This window comes from Rhynchophorus ferrugineus, unplaced genomic scaffold, assembly GCF_030347505.1.
Source record: "Rhynchophorus ferrugineus isolate W39M unplaced genomic scaffold, kcgeb_rfMv2 rfM3, whole genome shotgun sequence".
NCBI classification, from domain to species: Eukaryota; Metazoa; Arthropoda; class Insecta; order Coleoptera; family Curculionidae; genus Rhynchophorus; species Rhynchophorus ferrugineus.
In genome coordinates, this window is record NW_027472582.1 from 53,431,561 (window position 1) to 53,455,996 (window position 24,436).

Here is a 24,436-nt window from a genome sequence, read left to right on the forward strand (position 1 = left end):
TTTTCATCTACCATTTCCTTGATTTTCGTGTAATTAATTCCTTTAATTGTACTCTTAATTTCTGGAGTATTATTGGAAACAGCTTGTTGGATATCTACAAAGAATGTTTCGCGTCCAAATTTAATTGTTCGGCTGTCTTAAGGAGTAGATTTAGTTGATTGTTCAATTCTTCAGCAAATCCTTTCCAGTCTGTTCTCTTGTTTGTTATCGTTGGGTTTTGTTATTATATTTATACTTAGTGTCTAAATCACTAGTATGTGTTCTGAACTTAGGTCGACATTTTCTTCGACTTCTAAATACTTGGATACTATGTTTCTAAGTATGAGTACATCCAACAGGTATGAGTTTTTTTCTAAATCAGTCAACCAATAAGTTTGTTTTCCAGTCGTCATATAACTATATCTTAGCTTAGCAGCTGCTTTATGAAGTTCATTGCCATTAGTTGTCGTCATTCTAAATCCCCATCTTGTATCACAACACTTCGGTTATTTTGGATATTCAAATAATTTTCGCTGAAATCCTGTACCGACTGCGATTGTAATACTGTGATTTAAAAGTTATTGTTGTTACTTAATTTTCTGCTAAACTGAGTCCGAATTCTTGACAAATGTTATTTTTGTGTTGGCTGGATGTATAGTGTGATAAATATTATATACTCTAATTTTTATAAATTGTTCCTTTATCAAATGGGTTTCAGATATTAGATAAATATATATTTTTTGCAATTCTAGGAATATTTGTAGGCCAGCGTGATTTCGCTGGATTTTATTAGCTTTCCAAATTGCAATTCGAATGTCTTAATTTGCCATTTTTAGTACTTGAGGCTCTTTGCTTATTGTTTTCTAATTATTGAATTCTTTCGGAGAAATATTCAATCATCTTTTCCTATTTGACCAACTTTACTGCGTTGAATGAAAATGTTGTATGTGCTAAAGTATGAAATGAAACAAATAAAAGTTGTACAAGCATTTCATTTATTTAAATCCAATCAATTAATAATAATAACAAAATAATAATAATAATTCCAGCCATAGGCCTACAACAATAAATTCTATATTTAAATATAATATTATTGTTATTTTATATAAGATTTTGAAACAAAAACATAACATTGTTCTCACAACACGTTTGAACAAAAGAAACAGATATAACATAGTTTTTATAGGCCATCTATGTTGCGTACATTTAAGAAGTGGGCAAATATATTATTTTTAAAAGTAATTTCACTGTGGGGTATGCCTAGTTTTGTTATTTCCTTTAGAACAAGTCAAAATAAATATTTGTAATTTATTTATCCAAAAATATATCCACAAGAAGAGTTTTAATCAACGAATCTAAGACTATGAGGAAAATATCGATAACGCTGACTTACTACTGAATTAATAACATTACAAAAATAAGTCTATATTTGTTCTAAAAAGTTTGTAAATCATGGAAACAAAACCGTTAACAGGAAAAGCTACATTTTATGCAGTGGGACGTCCTAATTCTAATATTATCTAGAAAAAGAATTGACTACAGTTTAGAAACTCTCTTAAAATGTATCACAATAACTAATAGAACTCTGTAAAAAATATCTGAACTTGAGATCGGTTGTTGAAGCAGTGGCATGTTGAGAGAGCAGTACGGCTTTTGGCATTTCCTAAGTCGAGTGTTAGAATCGATCTGGTTTCTAACAATCACGTGTCACATGGTACTTAAGCTCAATAATAAATGCTGACTACTTACAATTATTTTTTTATAAACTATCGGGTAAATAAATATAATTCTTGTTAGCTATTGAACAACCAACCTCCTAGTTAATTGGGGACATCCGATTCGCTGTTACGTTTTGGCTTTGGAACAACATTCTTGGAATACTTGTATTCATTCGATAAAACCTCAAGCCGAACCGCGAAGGGTTCAACTATTGTCTGTATATTTAATTTCAAAAACTAAATACAAAGTCGACAGCAATATTCAAGCACAGATATGTATCTAGTAATGTTATAGCTATACAACTAGATATTTTAATGATATGCCATTGTTAGCAGAACACATTTCTTTACGGGAGATCAAACGTAAATAATTGACGAAATATCTTCAAGTCTTGTATTGTAGCTTAAAGATATCTTGTCCGATCAGTGGCCAATCAAATCCTGATATAAAACTAAAGGAATTATACTAAAAACATAAAACTTAATTACAAAATGGTGAAGGAACACATACTTTTCTATATAAAAGTTCCTATTATATAGGACCTTAGGACATGCTATAATCGTCCCATTCTAATCACTAAATATTTAAATAATCATTGGTCAATAGCAAAATTATCAACGCCAAGTGGTATAGTGTTTATAAACTAATTTAGCTTAGCATAATTGATAATTTCTTAATTGATTCTAAAAAGATTCTGTTTTATCTACACTAAATACAAATAAACAGCAATGGATTCGCGGTAATTCTATAAGTGAATTTATGAAAACCTATTTCATTAGAAAATTTACATTTAATACTCTACTGGTCATTGATGGGCAATTAATATGTTTATTACTCTTTAAAATAATTGGTTTATCAATTCCTCATATAAAAAACAATTTGACGAAAAAATCAAACAAAAAAAGCTCAACTATGTAGTCATAGACATTTTAATTGCCCTAAATATTCGTGATATACACATACGATAAAGAAGGACAAAATTGACTTTTTACTAGATATACAACATCATTATCATTATGCTTCACAATCTTCAGTCCACAGAGCGTTATTTAACTAACACTGTACTGACAACACTGTCAAAATATTTTAATGAAATTAAAAAAGAACAAAAGTGCAGAAAATACTGATAAGAAACAATTAGGCGGAAATAATTATAAAGCACATCATCTAATATTCTATTCAAAGCCTTCATGATACTTATACATATTTTTCATATCGAAGAAGTAAGCAAAACATTCAATAAAATTGTTCAAGATCAGAGCTAAGCGAAAATAACAGATAACATCCATTAGTGAGTTAAATAAAACATCACTAACAGCTGGAAACTATTTTTAAAATTGTAATTTTGCTTACTGCTTCATAATTCAACCTAATATTATATTAAAGTATTCAACCTCAGCATATATTTACTTTATATTATAAAGTTCAAAGAAAATCTACATACATAATTTTTTATTCAAGTAGTTTTAGTGATATCAATGTACTTTTAAAATACAGGGATGAAAAGAGTCAAACAACAGTAAACGTACTCGATAATGCGTCAAAACAAGCCATAATTCATATGTACAATTAGAAAGTTCTGTTTTACGAGATCTAAGTTTCATTGTTATTTTTAAAATAGTTTTAATTAATTAATTAAAATACGCACCATTAGTGGATATGTATGTATTTGAGTAAAAATGCAGGGTCAGCTTAAATTATAGATTCCTATTTAAAAAGAATGGGCGACCGGGGGATTAAAATTCGTTTTTTGAAGCACTTCATAACACATAAAATCACATGTAATAAGACATATATCAATACGAAGATTCCAACAAAACTGGCTTATTATTTGATCATGCAGATTTGAAATTTGTCATAATAATATACATAACCTCACTAATATTTTACATTCTGTAAAATTAACGTCAGGTACTTGAAACATTTTAAATCTTATGGAAGTCCAAGATTGATAATTAGGCTTATAAAATTAATTCTATATAATATTAGAGTATTTTGTATCAATAAAAAGAGTCAACGAACATTAATAATTGTAAATTGTTGAATAGCAGGTACAACAATTATTACAGATACGCTTTCAGGAAGAATTACCCATAATGAAAATTATTTTTATATTAATTAATATTGGGTGTTGTTCCGAGGTGTTTCTTTTTATTTTACTTCTCCGTTATGCATGAGGTATAAATATAATAATTGGAATGTGATTTTGAACTTTAAAATGTTGATATGTATAAAAAAATCAAGTTAAATATTGTCAAAAATATATCTAAATTAAAACAGTTCGTTTAGTTTCAATTATAACTGTCGTTGTAATACTTGGTCGGATATATTTGATGATTTTAACGCCTGTATTTTAGTTAAATCCCCCGTATCGCTAATACTACATAACTGCGGAGGCACTAGAGTCACTAATCACTAATCACTAAATTAGAGTTAGTTACAGTATGAAAATTTTTATTATTTGTCACTATATTTGTAAAGTTATCGATATAAGGCAGCAAAGAGATATTTTTAGCAGGGGATAATATGTAGAAAAGATCCAAAATGTTTTTTTCGGCGGTAGCTTTTTAAGATCAAAGTAGAAGGTACACGAACTGATAAAGAGTACACAAAAGAATTATACGGACAATTTTTAAATATATACCTACTTTAAGTAATTTATATAAACTGGTTTTTATATAAATTACACGAAGACTAGAATAATTAATATAACTAATTAACATAATTGTACCATAAGAATTACATCGTGTTGGTTCGAGTTCTGGCTGCAATTTTATAGAAACTTAAAATTGAAATAATAGTTGTGTCATGTTGTATAATTATATTAAAAAATATGTATATTCCATATGCAGATAAACGAATATGTTTTCTTTCCTGTCATGCCCATTTCCGATAATATAATCTAAATGTTTACTTATCAAAACCAAAATATTTTCATTTATTAGAATGTGACAAATTATATGTAGTCAAAGATCTGATGAACTTCAAGTTTGCGTCATTTTATTAAAGAAATGTTTTTTCTACGGAAATACATAACGAATTATTTTTATGAAAATTGAGTTGTGGTGATTTTGACTTTGATTTTGACAGATAATTGATGGCGAAAATGTACCACATTGCCTCCTAAAATCATCATAAAGCGTGACGTTTTAATTTTTTTTTCATAATTTGTAATTATATGTTACTTGGGCAACTATTCGAAGGCGGTTCACAAACAGTCAGACAGATTCTGATGTTCCACCCTCTGCAATAATTGCAAATCATCTGTAGGTGTGAGTGCAAATGTAAGGTATGTGTAAAAAATGAATATGACTGCGACGAATATAGAAATATAGAGATATAGTGATATTTTGTGCTATAATAGGATTTCTCATTATATGTTTAGTCATTAATCATAGAGTAAATAAAGATATAATTATTTATTTGACGTCAATGACTAGTCAGACATAAGCAGTAGAATGGTAATAGTAGAATTTCATCAAATGGTGATCGAAGTACCAGCTAATGAGTGAACGACCGAAGTTTTTCTACACAAACTATTATTGGGTTCCATATTATCACTTTGTGACCATCAATCCTAAAGTATTTGTAAATATCACCACGAAAACAATAATGTAATTATCTGATGAAACGTGGACAAATTTTTAAATAATTCGTAAATTTAGAAAAAAACAACATCAAATATAAAGATATTTCTCTATCAAACGAATCAATTTTATGTTTATAAAATATTTTACCTCTGAAAAATTTGTTGGCAACAATAGTACGTCCACAAAAATATCTTCAAATGTATTGTAAATCATAAATCAACGTAATTTAGCATTTATATTTGTATAATATTCATCAATAACTGATCCAGTTTTAAAACATAAAAACATAACCTATAACCGCTCGTGAATATGTCGCCGTATCGCAATTTGTACAAGTGATAATACTGATTAATAAATATTCAAATATAAAAAGTCACTCTAATATTGATATTTACTAAGCATAATACCGTTTGATTTTCTATTTGATGACCGTTTGATGTGTCATGTTGTATAATTATATTAAAAAATATGTATATTCCATATGCAGATAAACGAATATGTTTTCTTTCCTGTCATGCCCATTTCCGATAATATAATCTAAATGTTTCCAAAATATTTTTATTTATTAGAATGTAACAAATTATATGTAGTCAAAGATCTGATGAACTTCAAGTTTGCGTCATTTTATTAAAGAAATGTTTTTTCTACGGAAATACATAACGAATTATTTTTATGAAAATTGAGTTGTGGTGATTTTGACTTTGATTTTGACAGATAATTGATGGCGAAAATGTACCACATTGCCTCCTAAAATCATCATAAAGCGTGACGTTTTAATTTTTTTTTCATAATTTGTAATTATATGTTACTTGGGCAACTATTCGAAGGCGGTTCACAAACAGTCAGACAGATTCTGATGTTCCACCCTCTGCAATAATTGCAAATCATCTGTAGGTGTGAGTGCAAATGTAAGGTATGTGTAAAAAATGAATATGACTGCGACGAATATAGAAATATAGAGATATAGTGATATTTTGCGCTATAATAGTATTTCTCATTATATGTTTAGTCATTAATCATAGAGTAAATAAGATGTAACTATTTATTTGACGTCAATGACAAGTCAGATATAAGTAGTAGAATGGTAATAGTAAAATTTCATCAAATGGTGATCGAAATACCAGCTAATGAGTGAACGACCGAAGTTTTTCTACACAAACTATTATTGGGTTCCATATTATCACTTTGTGACCATCAATCCTAAAGTATTTGTAAATATCACCACGAAAACAATAATGAAATTATCTGATGAAACGTGGACAAATTTTTAAATAATTCGTAAATTTAGAAAAAAACAACATCAAATATAAAGACATTTCTCTATCAAACGAATCAATTTTATGTTTATAAAGTATTTTACCTCCGAAAAATTTGTTGGCAACAATAGTACGTCCACAAACATATCTTCAACTATATTTTAAATCATAAATCAATGTAATTTAGAATTTATATTTGCACAATATTCATCAATAACTGATCCAGCTTTAAAACATAAAAATATAACCTATAACCACTCGAGAAAATGTCGCCATATCGCAATTTGTACAAGTGATAATATTAATTAATAAATATTCAGATATAAAAAGTGACTCTAATATTAATATTTACTAAGCATAATACCGTTTGATTTTCTGTATACAATTAATACTTCTTTAGAATGTTTTATTGAAACTCGATTTACTTAAATTCGCATCGCTACACAAACAATAAAACGTCTATCTATTACGATTTAATGTCATTTGTCATCGATTGTTTTGTTATGATGGTGTCATATGTCACACTAATCACGTTGACGTCTACAACTGACCTTCAAGTATGCATGACAGGAGATTAAAACGTTCGAAACTGTTCGATTATTTGGTCTGTTCAAAATATCAATCATCATCAAATCATGAAAATACCTAATCTTACTTGGAGGACTGTAGTTTCGTAGAAAAAAAATCGAGCTTTTAAAATATCTGCCATGATATTCACAGATTCTTGGGCTATCCTATTTGTTCATTAATATGAATGAATTTTAAATTCGTATTTTAAATTAAAATCAATTTTACTGCAAAACAAATCGTCGAACAAATATCTAAATATTAATTAAATCGGTATATACGTAAAACTCAAAATCAATTTAAAGCTACGGTTGAAAATGTGGAAATATCACGTCACCAATCATGATACTATGGTGACTCGCTGAAATTTATGCTGTTTGAATTTTATTGGTGACCCATTAATTACACAGAGAGACGTCTAATTTCCTGTTATTGAAGATCCGGCCAGGTTCCCGATAAATAACCCCATCCCGCTAAGAATATCGGGCAACTTCCTGAATCTCCAGGATTTATGGACCGAACATTGATTTTTTTATTTCCTGCTACCAATAAGTCCGGGACATTTTGTTATATTGTTTTTTTTTCAATTATTAAATGCTATAAATAAGTTCAGTTTTAGAAGCTAAAAACATTCCGTTGAAATATATTGTATAAATCGTTACAGAACCAAAAAAATCGTTTTCATCGTCAAAAATATTTTTTTATAAAGTAAAGGTAAATTTAATTGACATTAGAGTGATTTTTATGACCAGCAGAGTTCCAGTGAAAATGTTTTAGCTTAGAACAGAAGCAATCCAATATCCCTTTAGTTATGATAATGATATGTTCAGGAAGCAAATAATCTTAATGTTAATCTTATTTACCTTATACACCAAGCACTTTTATAAAGCATTTCCTACCACATATAAACGTTGATTTTTCATTGAAAATCTGATTTTCAACCAAAATATAAACGATTGCTAGCGATAGACGTGGCCAAACTCACCAAGAATAAGCACATTTATTAATATAATTATATTATTATATACATATCTATTTGTTATTCATTTTAATATAATATCTTTCATTACTACTAATTAATTAAATTTTAATGATATGTAATTATAGTTAGTTTTTCTTCATTAAATTTTATATGAGGTAAACTTTGAGCTCGAAAATTATATAGATAGTAAAAAGTATTTTTTTTTAATAAAATTGCAACCAGATACTATTCCATATAAAGAGTTATATTTCGTATTGATTTGGCTTTACATCATTGGTTCAAGAACTTTGGTTGTTAAAATCTTGAAAAGCAGTGAAAACTATCTCGAAAAACGTTCACTAACCGCCATTTTGAGATCCTTATTTTTAATGATCCTTATTAACATGTTATTAACATGTTAGAATTAAAGTTTGATATATAAATACGTTACAGTGTAGTCTAACTACGGGGGGTTCAAAATAACTTATATAATAAGTACCGCGAGAATTCACAATAATAATTCTCCATTATTTTTTTCAATTAATGTCGATATTTGCAACATGCATTGCCATTTTTTTAGCGACTGATCAAGGTTTTAATCCAAAGCTTCTCAAATTGGATCGTGTTTCACATCTTCAAATTACTTTGTACCAGGTGGGTCTTCTAAACAGCAAAAAGCGAAATTTTATTTTATTTTTCTAAAATCCACAGCTCTATGAGGGGTTACGCCCATCTAGTTTTCTCTTCATTTAGTTTTTTATTTTGTTAATTTTATGCAACTCCATTTTTGGTCTGTTCTAAAAATGGTAAGTGATGCAAATTTAATCAAATATCATCACCAGCGTTAAAAGTTTATAATTAATAGGTACGACTTAGTATTTACATACTGTTTCTTGGAGCTTAATAATATAGTTAAAGTAGATATAATTTTGCAGTATTTTATGATTTTGGAGCGTCGAACACAGAGCTCCAAAATACCGAACTTCTCTTTGTATCGCAGAGTTTATGATAAATTATATTAATAACAATAAAAATACATTCGATACTGCATTTTATACGGATAGCAATAGGAAAAAATATATTTAAAGTATTGGAATCAATGAAATTGTTAAGGGATTGCAGTCCACCCTTTCATTGAACCAACATTGAAAAATTATTAAACTACTAAAATTAATCTCAACCAAGACCCACTGGTTAGTTAGTAGTATATTTACAAATATACAATCTTTACTAATTAACCGGTAACAAAAACGGATTTTTAAGAGAAAAACAGTCAACAATTGGAAAATTGAGAAAGGATCTTTTACTGTTCGAGAGAGCTAGAGTAATAACGCTGGACTCATTGCCTATGACTCAAAATATATTGGAACTACACTACGTGGAATGAAACACTTTCTAGCATGCGGTATAATCGAAGTCTTTCAACCGAGGGATGACGTTAGAGTTAATGATAAATTATATTAATAACAATAAAAATACACTCGATACTGTATTTTATATGGATAGCAATAGGAAAAAATATATTTAAAGTATTGGAATCAATGAAATTGTTAAGGGATTGCAGTCCACCCTCTCATTGAACCAACATTGAAAATTTATTAAACTATTTAAATTAATCTCAACCAAGACCCACTGGTTAGTGAGTAATACATTTACAAATATACAATCTTTATTAATTAACCGGTAACAAAAAAGGATTTTTAAGAGAAAAACGGTCAACAATTGAAAAATTGAAAAAGGATCTTTTACTGTTCGAAAGTGCTAGAATAATAACGCTGGACTCATTGCCTATGACTCAAAATATATTGGAACTACACTACTTCGAATGAAACACTTTCTAGCATGCGGTATAATCGAAGTCTTTCACCCGGGAGATGACGTTAGAGTTAATGATAAATTATATTAATAACAATAAAAATACAGTCGATACTGCATTTTATATGGATAGCAATAGAAAAAAATATATTTAAAGTATTGGATTCAATGAAATTGTTAAGGGATTGCAGTCCACCCTCTCATTGAACCAACATTGAAAAATTATTAAACTACTAAAATTAATCTCAACCAAGACCCACTGGTTAGTTAATAGTACATTTACAAATATACAATCTTTACTAATTAACCGGTAACAAAAAAAGGATTTTTAAGAGAAAAACAGTCAACAATTGGAAAATTGAGAAAGGATCTTTAACTGTTCGAGAGAGCTAGAATAATAACGCTGGACTCATTGCCTATGACTCAAAATATATTGGAACTACACTACTTGGAATGAAACACTTTCTAGCATGCGGTATAATCGAAGTCTTTCACCCGAGAGATGACGTTAGAGTTAATGATAAATTATATTAATAACAATAAAAATACAGTCGATACTGCATTTTATATGGACAGTAATAGGAAAAAATATATTTAAAGTATTGGAATCAATCAAATTGTTAAGGGATTGCAGTCCACCCTCTCATTGAACCAACATTGAAAAATTATTAAACTACTAAAATTAATCTCAACCAAGACCCACTGATTAGTTAGTAGTACATTTACAAATATACAATCTTTACTAATTAACCGGTAACAAAAAAGGATTTTTAAGAGAAAAACAGTCAACAATTGGAAAATTGAGAAAGGATCTTTTACTGTTCGAGAGAGCTAGAATAATAACGCTGGACTCATTGCCTATGACTCAAAATATATTGGAACTACACTACTTGGAATGAAACACTTTCTAGCATGCGGTATAATCGAAGTCTTTCAACCGAGAGATGACGTTAGAGTTAATGATAAAATATATTAATAACAATAAAAATACATTCGATACTGTATTTTATATGGATAGCAATAGGAAAAAATATATTTAAAGTATTGGAATCAATGAAATTGTTAAGGGATTGCAGTCCACCCTCTCATTGAACCAACATTGAAAATTTATTAAACTATTTAAATTAATCTCAACCAAGACCCACTGGTTAGTGAGTAATACATTTACAAATATACAATCTTTATTAATTAACCGGTAACAAAAAAGGATTTTTAAGAGAAAAACGGTCAACAATTGAAAAATTGAAAAAGGATCTTTTACTGTTCGAGAGAGCTGGAATAATAACGCTGGACTCATTGCCTATGACTCAAAATATATTGGAACTACACTACTTGGAATGAAACACTTTCTAGCATGCGGTATAATCGAAGTCTTTCAACCGAGACATGACGTTATATGTAAAAATATAAGATTAATTTATATGTAAAAATTAAGTCGTGCCTAATACATTAGGGCCAGGAATTAATTCTTTCCTATTCCACTTCTATGATATTTTCAATCGCTTCGTTTAAAGAGCATTTACAAACTACTTATTTATCATTTTGTAGCGTATATGTTTTAAGATTTTTCGGCCTTTAATAACGTTTATAATTGAAATTATATATTTTTGCTATCTGAGATTTTTTTACCAATAATATCAAAAGTATTACTTTCAAAGCAGTTAACTAAATTGGACAATAAGAATATAACTTGTAAATGGAAAATGTCAAAACTATGGATTTGACATTATACACATGATCTATGATATGATGTTAATAATAATTAATTCATGGTCGTAATATAAAAAACCCGTCATTAAGTTTAAAAATCCGTTTAGAAAGTATTAAATTATGTTACAAACAGTGATAACTAAACTTCTGGGACTTGAGAAAAAGTTAATAATGTTAAGAAATAAAGATGTAAATGCAACTTACATTAGTGTTTTCTACGCACCCACCCAATTAAACAAATTGAGTAGAAGAGGTATTAGGGGCATTGTCACTCCAATAGCACTCTGATAGTGTGCATATGCAGGTTTTGTTCCTGCGTTAGTACAATTTTGTGGAACGGGCTTCTGTTGTTCTACTGCAAAAAACATTTTATCACTGAATATGTTATAATTATAAAACAAATAGGCTTTAAAGAGTAAGCAATGCAGTATGTATATAAAAAGATAGTAAACTAATAAAAAGAAATCCAGTATGTGGATAAAAATTAATATTTTATTTAATACATATGCTATAAATATCATGTCGAACACTTAATAAAAACGCAAGTTGATTTGGTAAAGTGTGTAGTAGTAAAAATAGATTAGTTTTAATTGGCAATTGAAATATCTTCAGTTGATGAAAATGTTTATTTCTCAACCAATAAGCAGTTGGTGTTGCAAAATTTTAAATACTCCAGCCATAGAATATTGTTAACTTTCTATTCTTCAGATATCTCAAAAATATCAGTTCTTTGTGATCTTAATCCAAGTCATTTTTGGAGTTAGTGTGCCGAAGTCTGTGAGGAAGATCGCATTTGGAATAATTTAAGAATAATAACAAGATGTCAGACTAGTGGTGTCCAAAGCGTTTAAAATGTTAATCTTGATTGTAATGTATCTTCCATCACACGCATCGTTTTTGGCAGTGTTGTTTTGGCATTGCTGATCCAACAAGGTGCTACTTTTTTATTTTCTACTGAAATATTTTTACTGAAGGGAATAATGTATTTTTATACCTGAACACATAAAAACTAATGATATATTTTTTAATGTAATCAATTACCCATAATCAAACAATTTATCAAGAAATTGAATCACCTTCTTCTTCGAAGTTGTTTAAAGCACCCCTTAACCTAATCTGTTATAATTTGGATAGAACAGTTCAAAGTGTACAACCACCAGAGACGAACTGAAGCTGCTCTGGCTGTGTAATTAATGAATGTGTAAAAAAGATGAGGAGTGCCGAATTAGAGGTAAAACCCAAAGGAATATTTTCTAGAATAGAAGAGTTATAGAAAACGACTGCTCTGTCACTAGTGATTTACCCAATTTCGAATATTGTCCTCCATTCAAGCGATTATTTAAAGAAATTGAATAACAAATAATGTACTGGCGTGCTTTCTAATAGGAAGGTTCACTGGTGATTCAACCAATTTCGAATATTGTCCTTCATTCAGGGAATGATTAAAATATTGAATAATAAATTATGCACTTGCGTGCTTTCGTATAGGAAGATGATCTTGACTGATCCGAACTTTTTTTCAAGACACCATGCGTAATTTTTATTTTTCAAGTTTTAAACTTACCCGTAAGCTGCTGCAGCTGTGGCAGATATTTCTTCCAAAACGCGCATTGTTTCAGTCGTGGGCCTCTACCAGTGGCTGTGCTATTTACGTCTAATGTGAGATATTCTCTACCGTAAGCTGTGTGTAAAGGCCAGAACGTTGCCGTCCAAACACCGTTAGGAGCCAATGAAGGATTGCCTAAAAATAAACAAAATTTCTATTGTAGATAAAAAATTAATTTACGTTTCCTAATTACCAGTTTTGGCGAAATTCGCCCAGTATCTCATGATTCTCTTCGATAAGTCCACCTCTTGGGCGGTATACGATTTGGCAGGATTGAGTGGTTCTCCAAACACATAAGCTATCTCTTCACCGTGCATTACGCCGGTCCAAGTAGGCCATGGATTTGCAATCTGCAGAAAAACAATAAAGAAATCCGCTTGTTATTTCGGTGTACCATAAATCGAATGCATACCGTTCGATGTTTGTAGTAATACATGTAGACGTTGTTGCCAGTTTCCGCATAGCGATGAGCAAATTCGTTGACGTTGCAGGTGAATTGATAGTCACCTACCATCTTGTCCAAAGCGTCTCTGTTAGCGACTGGATCATCGGGGTTTAGCCAGTCGGTGTATTCGAACACGATAGCTTGACGAGCAGCTGGACCCACGTACGGATTTAGTTCAGTAACAGCTCGTAAATACTCTTGCCTAGAAAAAGCACAAAAATAAAAACTGAAGATTATTTTTCCCTTACTATTATAAATTCCAATTATCGAAGAGTAGTTGATGAATTGACTGGAATTTTTACGAAACACCATCTTTTAAATCACTGTAAATAAATGTAAAAACACCTTAATTGCTTAATCCCCGAATCATAATTCAACTAAATCGTTTATCGATAATAATTACAATTCTTTATTTTTTATTTATAGGAATTCCTTTTAAATAATGCCCTTTGGACACAATTAATTTATATTATTAATAATATTTATTTATATTAATATTTTTCCTAATTATTTAAGTATTCCAAACAGTTCTTGAATTTTTTCAATTCCCCAGAGGATAGCAAGAGGCATAGCCTCTAGACCCAATTCTAATTGAAGATACATTATCATCATACAAATGCAAGTGTTCACTCATAAATTCGACTTTTTGAGGTATAGTACTATATATACCAGTAAAAATATATTGTCATCAAAAAAGAAAGGCTCATCTTTAGTGACTCTCAAAAAAAAAAGCAGTCATCCCCTAGTCATTAATTCACTATCAATCTATCACATTCTCTGAATGGCCACAACATAACTCTAGTTCTTCTCTGGTAACTTCTCACATTTTCATACCAGGAGATGAGCGCGCAGACAATGAGGCTACCTGCTCTTCCCTCCCAATCACGAATATCTACACTGATATTATCCTAAATGTACAGTATCGTTTGGTCAGGGAATAGAACCTTAATAAACAATAAACTAATGGGTGACAGTCCGCGTGATCACCCAGCTAAAAGCTATGTATGCGTTATAGAGCGCCAGGAACTTAATAGAAGAGAATACTGACCGACTCGACTATTTTCGCCGAATTTAGCACATTCCAAAACTACTGGTTACTGACCAAATCACCATTCACCACTTCACTGTAAATGTGCAATCTGTATGGACCTTACTTTGTCTTACTAATATTATATTAGCATTGGTGGTACAGTGTTACAGGCGACAGGAAGGTCCACCTACTGTTGCGACCGTCGCGGGTTCGAATCCTGCTGCGGTATGGTCGTAAATTTATGTTTATGATTGTTTAATATTTTGTGATTGTCCTAGGCAAGAGTGCAAAATCCGACAAGAAAAATGATCGCAGTCACGCCAATAACCAGGCTGGGTAAGACCGGATGTCTTCTGGGATGATTTCTAAGTTGGTCACTCACCAGTCGGTAAGCGTAATGCCGAAGACCGTGATTAGGAGCCTACATTAAACATTAACCTATCTAGACTGATCTGGTAGCATTGTTAGGCGTCTACAAAATGGGAAATTTGAGAAAGTCTTATTAGTGATTTTAAAACAAATCAAATAACTTTTAACGTGTTTTATATGGGTCAAAATTCATTTAATGTTAGACCGTTAATTATTATAAAATTTTGTTCTATAAATTACACGAAGTTTCCGTTGGACATCCGAGTTTGCTTCAGAGGTCAGATCCTGACACCACGTCTAAAACAGATTACCACTGAAAGGTTCTCGCTCACGTACCTATTTATCTGGCGACCTAATTAAAAATGAAATATGTACTAATGTAATTTCCAGAGGTTAAGGGACGCCTGAAATATATTACGTATATTCGCCGTTTTTTTCGTATCACAGGATTCTATATTTAGCTGGAACATTTAATCTAGATTTTGTTTAAGTGTTAGTATTTAATTTGATTTAATTTTTAGTAAAAGTTAATAAATGTGAGCGCACATTGGGTGCATATTAGCTGATAATAAAACAATAATATATTTGAATACGATTTTCAAAATATTAATTTTTACTATTTTGTGCGTAATTTCGTCATATACATATAGTTGTTTTTTCAATTTTAAAAAATTTTTGTACTATGTATTATTTTAAATTTATCTTTCTTAAATAGTAAGCTCGTGTGCTAAATTTGCAAAGGTTATATAATTAAATGAATCAGCGTAACAATGGTATATCAGTTTGTACCTATGTGGAACTATAAGTGACTTTATCCATTAGAGCTGCACTTTTTGATTTTGCTTATACTTATATTTCCATACCTTTTCTTTACATTCTTTAAAGCCATGTTCTTTGTTTGCACTTTATTTATTAAAGTCGCTAGCTTTATAAACATTATTGAAATGGTCTTTAAAAATATTTCTGATAATTTCCATTTGAATTGAAGTTGTTTATATTAACTATAAATTAATTTTTTTAATTTATAATTCTTTCATATCCAAATACATATCCTTTAAATATATTTCGTAGCACATATATCTTAAATGCAAATAGTATCCTTCCAGTAATTTTTAATATGAGGACTGGTTTTAAATATTGAGGTAATGCTAAACTAGTTTTATCATTTTAAAACGATATTTTATTAATACAATTTAAAACTGTTGACCATATTATGCTTAGAATATTTAGTTAAAAATTATTTAGTTTCATTTTTCATGTTTTTCCACTCAAATCTATTCATACAACTTTTAAACTCTAATAAAGACATTATATATACAGTTTTGGTTGATAATCTGTTGTCACTCTTATGTAAAATATAAAATCATCATTCCACTACTGTAGAACTTTTGATATTTCTGTTCGAAAAACTGAACCAAGAGACTTTCAGAAGAGAGACAGAGAAAGACAGCGTGTTAAAACTGCATTTCTGAAGGATTATTGTGTGTAAATTTCGAATTACAGTTTTTTATAACAAGTAAATTGAAAAGTCCCTAGCCTGCCATAGTAAAACATTTTTTTTGCAAATTTTTTTTTATTTGATTATAACGACCCTCCAACTTTTTGATACAATTTTTGTAGTACGATTTGTCCTTTGCTTGAAAATAGGCCTCAGTTTCGGCGATCACCTCTTCATTCGACGAAAATTTCTTCCCAGCGAGTATTCTTTTGAGATTTGAGAACAGGAAATAGTCGCATCCCAAAATACAGACGCCATAACTTTGCCAGCCGGCTGTTGCGTTTTCCCACGCTTTGGAGCGGGTTCATCTTGTGCAGCTCACTCGGATGACTGTCGATTGGACTTCGGAGTGAAATGATGGAGCCATGTTTCATCCATTGTCACATATCGACGCAAAAACTCGGGTTTATTACGCTTGATCATCTTGAAACACTACTCCGAATCATCAATTCGTCGTTGTTTTTGGTCAAAAGTGAGCTCGCGCGGCACCCACATTGCACAGAGCTTTCTCATACCCAAGTATTCGTGAATGATATGATGTACGCGTTCATTTCAATTTACGGTCATTCAAAATCATTTTGTGGATTTTTTAAAATGTTTTCGTCGGTAATAAACTCTTTTGGGCGTCTACTGCGTTCGCCGTCTTCGGTGCTCATTTCACCACCTCTAAACTTAGCCTACTAATCCTGGGGCAGTGTCCAGAAACTCGGCCAATTAAGCCAAGTTTTTGCGTCAAATGTATTTTTCCCTTCAAAAAGCAATATTTTATTAACATGCGAAATTCCTTTTTATCCATTTTTTTACAATAACAAATGTTGCTGCTGTCAAATGTATACACTCATCTTTTGAGGGTTAGGGCTAACTAAAAAACACATGGTTTTAATTTTAGTAGCGCCATCTATGTGTTAGCCCGGGGACTTTTCAATTGACCTGTTATTATTTGTCTAAATTAACTAATATATCTACTTACAAAACCACTTTACCTGCTTATATAGACGTTCTCTTCTTTCCTGAATAGTTCTGTAAGGTAATACATAATAAAGTAGTAACCTTCCTCCGTGTTGGATCCCATTAAAATGTTGGTTTTTTTGAAATTCTTGTTGGCCAATGCACGGACCGGAGATTCATCCAAAAAGGCACCATCGATGATTGGTACAAAAGGAAATTCGCAAATTCCTGCAACAACAAAATTTATTAATTAATTTCTTCTTTTAATGTTAATTTTTAACAGATATTTCTTTAAAATATTTACCCAATGTTCCCCATTCGTTGTTGACGAGTTCTACGGGGTCCTTTTTCTTCAGACAATCGACAGCTGCTGCTATATTATTTTTGTCGTGTGGACATTTCACAGCTTCCGCCAATCTAAGACCGCGTAATACACTCTCTTCGCGTGAGATAATAGCCCAAGGAGCTGTAGCACTACCTGATTCCATTATAGCCTGATAAACAAATTTGTATTACAACTTTAGAGTCATTTTCAACAACTAGTCACAAGTCTACACTACACAATTAGTTATTATATAAAGTATTTTTATATTTTAATATATTTTATTTTTAGTTTGTGAGCGAGAAAACTTTTCCTTTTAATTTAATCAGTCATTAATATTTTTAAATGAAATTATATTAAAAATTTAAATCTCAATAGAAGTGTCTTCTCTAAAAATTAATATGCTTAGGCGATGTAAATAAAAATATCTACCAAATGAACAGTAAGTAATGCTGACATATTACAGCCCCTTTCTTCTTTCAACTACAGGCTGCATTAACAGGGTATTAAAGAATCGTATTAACTTAATTATTAATTAAACTTTATTCATTAAGTAATGTTCAATCCACAGAGAAAAATGTTTCAAATGTTGATGAAGTTTACAAAGTTCCCTGCGAATGTGGGAATGTGTGCACAGAAGAAACTGAGAGAATGATAATTACATGTATGAAAGAATATCGACGATGTGTGGACTAGGTTCTAAATATTAATTTCGACATCGACAGCCACTCTACAGGGCTATTTTGAAACAAAACTTTTAGATCATAAAAATTATCATTAAAATGAAGTCCCAAAACATGGTACTGTGAAACTTGTTTAATTGGTTATCTAAATTGAGAATGCATGAAGATATAATCTGAAAGGATTGTGAAACATCCGATTGTATCATTAAATGCAACTTCAATCCAGAAGCCAATTGTTCAAATCAAGTTTGTTTTATATATTTTATATTGAAATAACTGTGTTTTTAACGCTTTTTCGGATGTCCTCATTTCACGACTATAAATCAGTTCGGTGTTGTTATAAAGATGACGGCTACAGACAGGGGGAACTAAAAGTATAAATAGTGTATATACAATTTAAAAATGGATCCAATTAAAAATCAACAAATACAACCACAGTGAAGTAGAGATTCTATCCAGACAACACACACTAGCACCCACACGGAAGTGGTAATGATTATTTGGTCACTATTTCAGTGTACTATTTCATACACTTATTTCAGTATAGGCTGACTCTATGAAGATAATAGATTTCTCTTACAAATCCGAGGAGTCTGTCTATATTTTCTCGTGTTAAGGAGTCTCTAAAGTTTTGTACTCGTAGCTCTAAACTGGGTGAGTCATGAAAAGTTGTCCAGTATGTGGTAGACTGAAGAAAGGGTAAAACGCACAGTGAGCAGACAAGCTCGAAGTCATCAAGTGAACGTGCGAGAAACGACCGTGAACCAAACTGAGTCAATTCAAAGCTACGGCATAATGCAAGGAGTAGGAACGTGAAAAGAGGAGAAAAATCAGTTTTAATTTTAAAGAGCTTGTTATGGTCGGCCTCCTGGGCCCAACGGCGCTGTACCTCCTTTGGTGAAACACAAAATGAATGGGATAAGGTCAGTATGGATATAGACAGTTGAGATGGGAAGGGGCGAAGAGGCTGCCGATAAACCCGCATTATCTGCGCGTTCATTTCACGGCCTGTTAACGTGAAAAGGGATTCACACTAAAGTTATCTTTTAGCCATTCAGATAGAGGGTACGGATGATTAACAGTGACTCTTTGACCAGGTGATGGTTGAGTTTCTGTTCTGAATATTACAGGGTATTTCGAGAATCGGTAAGGATTAGCAATTATTTGAAATATTTTATTTTATTGTAGGATAGAGCCTTAAGTATCGCAAAGAGTTCAGTGGTCAATATTGAACCCTGTTCAGGAAGCTTCAAACGGAATACACGATTGTCCACCACAAATACACTGTGAGATTTAGAGCCGTCGGTATGTATGTGCTTGCGGGCAGGGTAGAGGGGACAAGTATTCAGAACTTTAGACCGAATAAGAGAAGGATGAGGTTCTTTCTTATAAAATTGATTTAAAGATGTGTTTATAAAGGGACTAGCGAAGGCCTAAGAGGGAACATTAGGGTAGTGGATAGGAAGGGAATGCAGCAAGCCAACTCCAGCCCTGGAAGGAGTATCAACAATTATATGAGGTTCGGATATATTCAGGTCGGGTAGAGGTATAAGATGGCCCAGGAGAGGTGGATGACTCCAAGTAGAGAATAGCGCTAAAAGGTTATTGCATGTAAAACAGTTTTGAATTTCGATTTTTTTGTCAATACTTTACCTGTGAAAATAAATTTCTAGATAACGGAGACAATAAATGCAACGAGACCGACACTGCTCCGGCGCTCTCTCCGAATAGGGTGACGTTTTGAGGATTTCCTCCAAAAGCGGCAACATTGTCCCGGATCCACTGTAAGGCCATGAGTTGGTCGAATAGGCCGGCGTTACCTGGTGCGTCAGGTGTTCCGAAATATATAAAGCCCAGTGATGCTACCCGATATTGCATTGATATCAGGATAACATTTTCTTCCGATACCTGCAGAAAATTAAAATAACGATGCAACAAAAAATATGTTATAATATATGGTCCGGCATGGAGGTATGGTGTTTTTGAAACAGATCATTTCGGCTTCTGGCTAAGACTTTAATATACAGAGACATAAATAAACCGTGAACTCTTGAAGCTTTTTCCAATATCGTAGCTCACGAAATTGAAAGGTTTCTTCGTGTAATACTTGAAAGGAATAATTTCGCACTAATATGGATGTCAGTGCAACTGAGGTCTTTTTTCGCATCTAACTTTGATTATTATGTGTACTTTAATGATCATATAGTACTAATTTATAAAAATATTATAGTTGCAATATTCATTTAAAAATTAGAGTATGTTCATTTTATCATAAACTTCATACCCCCTTGACATATTTATCAATACGTATAGAGTATTGACTATGGGTATATCTATCTGAAACATCTCGTTAGGAAATATAAGGAACAGGGATAATTGAGGATTAAATAGATAAGTTTATATAGAATCTCTAAGGGATAGCTATATTAAACTACACAATTAAGTTCCAGATTATCAAAATGGCCTAAAGTCTTGCTCTACAGTAATATTTTGTTATCTATGGATGATTTCGACTTGCATCCCATAAGCATCATCATTAATCCATAGCCGGCGCTCAGGGAGACTCTCTACTTTTCAACATTGGTTGAAAAGTACAGAGTGTATTGACACTGCTGTTGGTACCGCAGGACTTCGAATATTATTCCCTAAACTCACAGTTGGCGAACGGCTGCAGCTGTTCTGGCCTAAGACATTGGCAGTATCCTACTTTTCAGATAGTTTATCTTGATCCATGAGTTTTCGGAACTGTTCACTGTGTCGTCCATCCAAAAGGTCGACTTATCTCCGATGGTCTATGCAGAATTCGTTCACCCATCATTCGACAGACATACCTAAACCAAGGCAACCTCCGTCTTTAAATACATATGTTGTTTGTTCCTTAACTGTGGCTTGATTGTCGCATCCTAGAGTTCGAAAGAGGCGGAATTTAGTCTTGATTGTAACACTTTTTCTCTTCCACACACACCATCTTAGATGACTAAAATCATCCGCAGTTTGGCCGATTAGGCTTATTATTTCGGCGGTAGATGCCACTTTTTCTCCTGTTTACTGATTTCAAGCACATTGCTGCACTTGCCAAAACTGAATCTCGTTGACTAGCAAGCGATCCGTCAGTTGTCAGGATTTGGGTCTTTTTTTCAAGTTCCGATTCAAATAGATTCATGTTTTACATCATTTGCTTGCAGAAGGTGGCAATTGTTAGTAATCACTGTCTATGAACAATCCTAATAACAATCAAAAATAATTGTAGAGGGACTGTTTCCTCCCCATTATAACTGTAGCTATCGTGGTAGCAAATATTAGCGATGGAGGAGTTATTTATCGTTATATTCTCGTTATTATGTTATTTTCATTTTTATATATATTTTTATAAGGCAATTTGGAATATTAGAAAATCTAGTTGATCTTATTATAAACTTCTATATTAGATCTCTTGTCGAGTTTTAGAAAAAAATATTGTAATACCGCAGTTGCCGTTACATTTTTGAAGCTAAATTTTGAAGAAAAAAATGCCTTATAACTTCATTTGAATAACTTTTTAATGTCTATATTTCCAATACATATCTTTTCTGGTATATCTTGTTAAAATCCATTATTCAGTTTTATAAAAGAATATCAATTTTACAAGAAAATAATTTGCGGTCATTATATGGAAAAATATATTTAAATAAAGCAAAGAATTGCTTTAAATTCAATTAGAGTTAAAAATTTATTTTAAAGGTATAATGTATGTAGAGCAATAAATAATAATTTCTTTCGTTAGCATACTCGATGTTATATTTTAACATTTCACCCAAAGTTCTTGCAATTCACTCTGTTTTCTTAGTCAATTCTTGCCAACATTTTTTAATATTGTGATTTACGTAATTCTATGCATTTCTTAACTTTTTAGTCAATCTCTTATCAGCTCCCATATTTTTTAATATTAGAACTCGGCCATCTATTAATTACGTCATAAACCAGTGTATGGTTTTTAATCAAGCTGAAAGTACTTTTGTTACACCATAAGAGAGGGAGTGTTTACTATCTACTTAAGATTTAGTATACATTAACTATTTGAAGTGTTAAGAATGGTTTGTCTAGATTAAAAATCAGATACGATGATCTTAGTTGGGATTGTGTTTAAATTTATTGTCCTCTGTTTTTTTATGTGGCTGTTTAAAACTTAAGAATAATTATTGATAATCATTAATATATAGTTTTTTAAAATAGCTTATTATAAGCATTGATCTTCCTGTTCGGATATTTTTAGTTGACGCATAAATTTAAATTGTAATGAAGCAAACTAATCCTTAACAAATTTATGAGTTTCTACATAAGGCTGTAAATAATGCTAGAAATATTTAAATAAGTAAGACATTCTCTTTTTTTATGATTAGTCATTAAATATGATGGCTTTTTTAGACCTTAATTTTTTAATTTTTTTTTCAGAATTTATTCACGATTTTTGCCAATCTCTCTTATTCCGTAATATAATTATGTTATACAGTAATACATTGGCCAAAAAATTGTTAAAAATGTCCATGCCTTCCATTAGAAATGTTTTATAGTAATGTTAATTTTCACCACCAATATATGTTAGAAGACCACAACTAAAAAGCATCAATACAATAATAACATATTTACCAAAATATTGTGATCATAAACATCTAAGGTATTGGTTCCCGAATAGAACCCACCACCAAACACCCAAACTAAAACGGCGGCATTCGTTGGTCTTGGTCTGGGTACTACTACATTAATATATAAACAATCCTCACTCAATGGTGTATTTGGATTCCACATTGTAGCACCTAAAATAAAAGTCATTTTAACACGGTGATGGTTGGATCAAAAATTGTTTACCGGGAAAGTCTCCATATAAGGTGTCTATTATTTGAACACAAGAATTGGGATGTTTAGTAGCATTCAAGACACCTTCCCATTTTTCATACGGTCGCGGGTGTCGAAACCTCAACGAACCGACTGGTTTTTGGGCATACGGTATACCCAACCAAGCATCTACCTAACAAAAAGTTAAAGTGCATGAATATCGAGTGAACGATAAAAAGAGTTATCGAAGTGCACTATTTAAAAGATTTTCAAGTTATCTCTTCAACAACTATTAAATGTTGAGATTAATTCGTATTCATCGAAAAAAGGGCTGCTACTCTTTATATGAAGTCGGTGAATTAGCTCGTATTGAAAGACATTAAATTGTAAGAAAAAAATCAAATCTGCAGCGATCTGAACATGATGTAGATGCCACTGACAAGTAGTAGTAGCATGAAATTTAAGGTTTTAAACGTTTCGGAATTTCTAAATATTTTGATCTATGAGGCATGAATGCTATGGTATTATACTGCAAAATAATTGTGTTTTGTAACATTACAAATAAAAAATAATAAGTCTTGAAAGGCGCATCAAGGATCTAATGAATTTAAATGATTATATATTCTTCCAAGAAACCTATACTAATAAATATATTACACTGAAAATAATATAATCTTGAAATAACTGTTATTTAAGTATTATAAATATTCTTATTAATTTTATTATACTGAAGTTATTAAAGAATAATTACTTTTTATAATTTTATGATATGTGCAATTACCTTCTTTCCTGTGGCGGCTGTTAATGTAGTACCTCTAACTTTGCCTTTCGTTGTACGTATTACAAGGGGATCTTCATCATTAGACAAACGATGTGCGAAATCTCTTTTATCATCAGGTGCGTCTCTATAAAAAATATATATAATTAATAACTAAAAGGACAATTGCCAATTAATACCATCTTTGGTTGATATTGTAAACACCTATGTAACACATGGGCTGAAAACTCCCAGGACTACATATAGATGGTGCTAGTTTTATTGCATTGACCAATTTTCGAGTTAGTACTAACCTTCAAAAGAAAACTCTTAAAATAATTTTATGATATTCTACCCATAAGTTTGTGA

At 31.2% G+C, this 24,436-nt stretch overlaps 1 protein-coding gene across 2 annotated transcripts in view; it reads right to left on the bottom strand.

The window, feature by feature from the left end:
- Nucleotides 1-6,538: 6,538 nt before the first annotated feature.
- The window catches only part of LOC143193454 (acetylcholinesterase), a 104,303-nt gene continuing 86,405 nt past the window's right edge, over nucleotides 6,539-24,436 (bottom strand). The window contains exons 4-14 of one of the 2 annotated variants that reach the window (XM_076399669.1): nucleotides 24,092-24,215; nucleotides 23,344-23,503; nucleotides 23,125-23,291; nucleotides 20,152-20,406; nucleotides 17,798-17,987; nucleotides 17,529-17,721; nucleotides 13,616-13,850; nucleotides 13,397-13,553; nucleotides 13,162-13,338; nucleotides 11,802-11,952; nucleotides 6,539-8,869 (exon numbers count right to left, since the gene is read on the bottom strand). In XM_076399669.1, coding sequence (XP_076255784.1) covers nucleotides 11,813-11,952; nucleotides 13,162-13,338; nucleotides 13,397-13,553; nucleotides 13,616-13,850; nucleotides 17,529-17,721; nucleotides 17,798-17,987; nucleotides 20,152-20,406; nucleotides 23,125-23,291; nucleotides 23,344-23,503; nucleotides 24,092-24,215 — 1,798 coding nt within the window. In that variant the 3' untranslated portion in view covers nucleotides 6,539-8,869; nucleotides 11,802-11,812. The remainder of the gene's footprint in view (nucleotides 8,870-11,801; nucleotides 11,953-13,161; nucleotides 13,339-13,396; nucleotides 13,554-13,615; nucleotides 13,851-17,528; nucleotides 17,722-17,797; nucleotides 17,988-20,151; nucleotides 20,407-23,124; nucleotides 23,292-23,343; nucleotides 23,504-24,091; nucleotides 24,216-24,436) is intronic. The other variant, XM_076399671.1, reaches the window with a different exon arrangement.